At 36.5% G+C, this 6,510-nt stretch overlaps 1 protein-coding gene across 1 annotated transcript; it reads left to right on the forward strand.

Moving 5' to 3' along the window:
• The first annotated feature begins 4,090 nt into the window (after window positions 1–4,090).
• LOC107600112 (bone morphogenetic protein 2-like) lies at window positions 4,091–6,067 on the forward strand. The gene is made up of 2 exons (XM_016291903.1): window positions 4,091–4,510; window positions 5,683–6,067. The coding sequence occupies exon 2, from the start codon at window positions 5,696–5,698 to the stop codon at window positions 6,065–6,067; it is 372 nt and encodes a 123-aa protein (XP_016147389.1). The 5' UTR covers window positions 4,091–4,510; window positions 5,683–5,695.
• The last annotated feature ends 443 nt before the right edge of the window (window positions 6,068–6,510 follow it).

Genomic DNA, 6,510 nt, shown 5'->3' on the forward strand with positions numbered 1-6,510 from the left:
ATTCACATTTAGTCTAGAACTACAGTAACATCATGTTCAAAATATCTAAACTGCAAGATATAAACTCACAATTCTGACTTTTTTCTCAGAATTGCAAGTTTATATCATTTATATCTTGCAATTCTGACTTTATAACACACATTGTGACTTTCAGAATTCAGAGAAAATAAGTCAGAATTGCAAGATGTAAACTCACAATTGTGAGAATTTTTGTGAGATAAAAAGTCGGAATTACCTTGTTTCATTTTTTTATTCAATGTCGGAAACGGGCCTCCATAGTGATGTTTAGTTACGACACACAGACAACCCAATGTATTATTGTCAAACCTGAATCATATAGGCACTATATTTGAAAGCAATCACATAAAGGAAGCTTTTCATTAAAAAATGACTTAACTTCTGGTCTACTGCTCACACAAAACTACCACATGACTTCAGAAGACTTTAAATGTATCACGTGAGTCATATGGATCACTTTTATTATTTTTATGGTGTTTTTTTGGCCTTGACAGATGTGGTGACTATGGAGTGACTCATGGAAATGGCTGCATAAAGATTTGTCAAAAAAAATATATATTTTTGCTCCTCTGAAAAGAAATAACATTTAGGTTTAGAAACACATGAAGATGAAATAATGACAGAATTTCATTCCTATTTCTTTAAATATTTCACTGCCTCACACTGTTCAAGTGTGAAGAGAGCTACAAAACCCCTTTTACTCCAACATTATGAAACTGCCTTCTCTATAAAACATTTAAACATCATACATTTTCTTGGAAGTGACGAAAGCCTGTGTCTAACCTGCACTTGTTTAATAATTTGCTTGAACTTTACTACAACCTGTCTTTTGTTCTTTGACAGACCGTTACTATCCATTTTAATATTTCTCTAATTGCTGTCTTGTCCTAGAAGGATTTCCAGTGCTAAATATAGCACTATATAGTCCAATAAACCTATCAAGATAACTCTGAAAAGTACAGAGATTATGTCTATAACTCAGAGAACTTCAGCCTGAAAAGCAATACGTATATATACTGTATATATGTATATATATATATATATATATATATATATATATATATACCGGTATATATATATCCCAAGAACACTATTATTTTATTGGTGTGTGTGTGTGTAGAATTTTTTTGAAAGAAATTAATTCAGCAAAGGCAGATCAAAGGCAAAGTAGATCCAAGGCAAAGATGCTGTTCTTTTGAACTTTCGATTTGTCAAAGAATCTTGAAAAATTCAAAATATGTAGCAGCACAAATGTTTTCAAAATGGATAATAATAAGAAATGTTTCTTAAGCAGCAAATCAGCATATTAGAATGATTTCTGAAGATCATGTGACACTGAAGACTGGAGTAATGATGCTGAAAATTCAGCTTTGCATCACAAGAATAAATGACATTTGAAAATATATTAAATTAGAAAATAGTTATTTTAAATTGTAAAAGTATTTCACAGTAGTACTGTTTTTACTATTTTTTTATATGGGTTAGCAGCAAATCAGCATATTAGAATGATTTCTGAAGATCATGTGACACTGAAGACTGGAGTAATGATGCTGAAAATTCAGCTTTGCATCACAGGAATAAATGACATTTGAAAATATATTAAATTAGAAAATAGTTATTTTAAATTGTAAAAGTATTTCACAGTAGCACTGTTTTTACTATTTTTTTATATGGGTTTTTCTTTCTTTTTTTTTCTTTCATATTTTCATTCACTATTTTCATTCACAAAATGACTTTGACTTTAAGCTTGGCACATTGTCGTGTTTGCTTGAAATGACCAGTGGGGTCCAAACCATCATTAAGACTCATGGTGGTGGTCCAGGTCAGATTATAAGGGAACCAAAGACAGGCTCGTCCGATGATCCGTGGAATGTGTAGTGTAGCATTCTGCCAAACAACTGTTAGCACAATGTAAGGGGCTCAATCTGCAGAGTCATCTCCATGCCTTTTCCCAGACAGACCCATGGAATGTAGGTGATGACAGAAGTTCTACTCAGCTCCAATGGAGGACAGAGAAGAGACGCTCTGGCACTTTGATGCTCCTTAATGATGGCTACTCTTCATCGGTTAGCCGGAGCACTCAATAACATGCTGCTTGATTCATCCATGCAGACAGATGACTGACAAAACCCCATGTTCTACACTCACTGAGGTTTGGGATGGAGTCAAGAGGATTTGTGGGCGGAATTCTCAGATTTCGTTCTGCATGCAGCTTTGTGCATATTGAAATAGCTGTGATGGTCAGGAAACCGAAATTCTTTGACTGTTGTTCTGAGTTCAGGGTTGCCAGGCTTAAATTGTCTGGGATTTATTTAAGGTCAGAAAGAAAGTGACCATAAGGCAGTAAATAAAAAAGTCTTAAGTGCTGAATGTTCCCTATACACTGTACAAAATCGATTTTTGAAAGTTAAATAAAACATAAATAAAAAGTTAAAAGTCAAAGTTAAATAAACCTAAGATTACTGAAGTACGTTTTACAAGAAAATACCACGACATGGCAGCGGCGGCGGCGGTGGCAGCAACAATAAAGTTACGCCTTCTTTCTTTGCGTGAACATTTGGTCGGTGTTATGCAAATCTTCCCACACAGTGACGTAGACATGTGGGGGCGTGTTTGAACGAACCGTTTTAGGTAGGCGTGGACCAATCTTAACTTTTATAAAGAATATCTCTTTGGGTTTGAGACTTTAGTCTTTGCAACTTTAGGGATTGTATCTATTCACAAACAGCTTGTAACACTCCAAAGAGTGATTACAGTGAAAGATTTACTATTTTTTTCTATATTTGCACATTTAATATAACATATAAATGGCTTTTTAAATGCAAATATACAGTTGCCTTTATATTATATCAAGGGGAATCATCATATTTGGGAGTGTTTTGGCATCATAAAGTTTAATAGATCAAACTGTCTGTAAAATATTAAGTAATGTAGTACTTTTACACTATTTTCTTACAACAAAGGGGTTTTAAATCTGGGGACACCCATGGGGTAAAGGGGTGCTATCTTGTATTTTTCTAGCCAGTGACCACAATCTCCCTCAGGCAATATTTTCAGTAAAGCTGTTGAGGAAAAAAAATGTGAGAAGTGAAGAATTAAATACACATTAAATTATATAAAATTTTAGGTTTCTACAAAATAATATTCATTTATCTCTTTGGGTTTGAGACTTTAGTCTTTGCAACTTTAGGGATTGTATCTATTCACAAACAGCTTGTAACACTCCAAAGAGTGATTACAGTGAAAGATTTACTATTTTTTTCTATATTTGCACATTTAATATAACATATAAATGGCTTTTTAAATGCAAATATACAGTTGCCTTTATATTATATCAAGGGGAATCATCATATTTGGGAGTGTTTTGGCATCATAAAGTTTAATAGATCAAACTGTCTGTAAAATATTAAGTAATGTAGTACTTTTACATTATTTTCTTACAACAAAGGGGTTTTAAATCTGGGGACACCCATGGGGCGGTAAAGGGGTGCTATCTTGTATTTTTCTAGCCAGTGACCACAATCTCCCTCAGGCAATATTTCCAGTAAAGCTGTTGAGGAAAAAAAATGTGAGAAGTGAAGAATTAAATACACATTAAATTATATAAAATTTTAGGTTTCTACAAAATAATATTCATCGCCAGTTTGAAACAAAATAAATATTTTACAGCCAATATATTGCAATGACAAAAAAGAAGAAGGAATTTTGTAATTTATTTATCTATTTTTTTCTACATCACGTTTATTATTTCCCCATATCTGTACATTATAATTGGCTCTTTATACGTGAAAATATACAGTGTTATAGTAACGGGACCATCATATTTGGGAGCATTTGGCATCATAAAGTTTGAAAATCCCTATTTCAAAATGTAATGTACCGTATTTTAGTAAAGTAACTTCGTGTTTACACGTTTTAACTGAATCCCGTTATAATTACTTGCATATTTACAGTGTAGAATGCATCAAATACGCGCAAGGACAAATTCGATCAATCAATACGCAACTGTGGGCATGTCCAAACGTTTGAATGGAGAGAACGCGGCGCGTTTCAATGGACTTGAATGATGACAGTCATTGTGACATCACCAGACAACAAAAAGACTCGAGCTCACGGAGCGAAGCGCTCCAATCAATGGCACAGACGCGGCGCGTGCTGCACGCAGAGATGAGTCTCCAAGCAGCCTCCATAAACTTCTGCTGATCAGATTTTTTTTTAAACCGAAAAATGGCAAATCCAGGACTTTGCGAACTCGCGCTGTCACTTTTGGAATTGCTGCTTTCTTTGCCCTAAGCGCTCGCGCACTTCATTAGAGTTTAGTACAGTCTAGTTTGAAGTGTTGCACAAGTATGAACAAGAAGAGGCGACCTGAGTTGCGGCGACTCTCTGTCGTGGGATAAAAAAAAAAAGTCGCTTGTGGATTAAAACACGAATTCATGAGGAACACAAGAGACGACGGGAACGCAGACCGGCCACAGCGCTTCCTCCTTCGGTAACGCCGCAGCTTATTTCTTTGATATTAGTTTTGCAAACAGTGCGAGTGCTTGAAAAAACAAAGTTGACATTTCTATATCTCAGTGTATTGTATATCACCTCATAGAAGTGCATACATGTAGTCTGTAAGGTCAGAAGGTATGCGCAAATGTAAAGAAAACACTTCTCTGCTTCCTTATCGTTAGATCTCTGTCGTCTCTGTTGCTTGAGTTGTTTTTGCGTAAGATCTACCACCTGTAGCCTCACAACTCTGCCTCTCCCTCAGCGAAACGTCTTTTGCTAGACATTCAGTCCTTTTGAAGACTTTCCTTTCATGATCTAAAGGCAGACCCCCACCCAGACACTGCTCTCTTATCTCCCTCTAATTGCAGACTCCATGTCTGCTGTCTTCATGTCTGCCTTCCTTCGATTTCTTTTGATTCACTCTTTCCTGTTTCATCCCATTTGTCTGACATCCTCTTTGGATTCTTGTGCTATCACTGTAGATCAATCTCTTATTATAGCCTGCGGCAGGGATATTATTCTTAATCATTTTGCATGTGTGTGAGTTCATCGCCTCAAAGACATCTCCAAAAGATCTAGATATGTCTGTGGTTTGAGGCAGCCGCAGGTTGAATGTGGCTAGGGATCTTTTCCATGCATATAAGTGGTTGGAACTCTGGGCTGGTATTCAAAATGTTTTAGGACTTAAAGGAGCAGGTATTCCATAATAACCAAACAAACCTTAAACTTCTATGAGTGATTGGAGGTTGGAACCTCTCTGGGGTGATTTATGAACCATTGTGTCATTGAGCAAGCACTTAACACCAGATTGCTCCAGGGGGGCTGTAGTTACAAGAAATGTATTGTATGTTTTTTTTTAATAATGTTCTTTAATGGTTCTTTGAAGGACCTGAGGTGCAGTAAACAATCTTCTTGCATAGAACAATTTTTTTGTACTGTTTAAGTTTCTCGAGATGTTACGTTACAGGTTCTTCAGGTCAGTGCATTGGTTTCTGGCTTCTTTAAAGCAGATGGTTTACAAAAAGTTCTTTGTGGAACCTAAAACGGTTCTCCTGTGACATAATGATGTAAAACAGTTTTTTAAACTATGAGAAGAATGTTCTTTGCTGAATCTAAGATGCAAAAAAAAAAAAGTAAATTTGACTAATTGGCATTTCCTCTTTGCAGGAACTGACTGATCATGGTCGCCGTGGTCCGCGCTCTCATGGTGCTGTTGCTCGGTCAGGTTTTGCTGGGAGGTGCCGCTGGACTCATTCCCGAGATCGACCGACGGAAATACAGTGATTCGGGGAGACACACACCGGAGAGATCTGATATTAACTTCCTGAAAGAATTCGAGTTACGGCTGCTCAACATGTTCGGACTGAAGCGAAGACCCACACCGAGCAAATCGGCGGTGGTCCCTCAGTACATGCTGGACTTGTATTATATGCACTCAGAAAATGATGACCCGAAGATCCGGCGCCCAAGGAGCACTATGGGAAAGCATGTGGAACGGGCGGCCAGCAGAGCAAACACAATACGAAGTTTTCATCATGAAGGTGAGGCCTGATTTTGGTTGTGAATATGTTGTTCCTGGTTTATTTGAAATTAAAATTTAAAAATTCAAATTTGAAAATTCAAACTTTCAGTTTGAGGCTTAGAAGAGCATTGGTTTATTCCCAGAACATTCCAAAATTCGAAGGAATGATGTGACGCAACCATTGACGATGCAACACTGGATTTCATGCAGACAGTCAAAAACAGCGAGAGTCTGATTTGAGTAAAGGCCCGTTCACACCAAAGACTATAACTATAAAGTTTTAATAAAGTTTCTTATTTAGAATAGGGAAGTCCACAGCACAACTGTAACTGTAACGGCACCATAATAATATCGGAATCACTTTCAGAGTGTTGTTTTTCCAGCTGATAAACAATAAAAACATCGACAGCCAATCAGACTTTACCTGACTGCAGCATATGCTTATAAAAAATAGAACTTTGTTGTGTGTTGAT

This window comes from Sinocyclocheilus grahami, unplaced genomic scaffold, assembly GCF_001515645.1.
Source record: "Sinocyclocheilus grahami isolate Dianchi unplaced genomic scaffold, SAMN03320097.WGS_v1.1 scaffold277.1, whole genome shotgun sequence".
In the NCBI taxonomy this organism is placed as follows: Eukaryota; Metazoa; Chordata; class Actinopteri; order Cypriniformes; family Cyprinidae; genus Sinocyclocheilus; species Sinocyclocheilus grahami.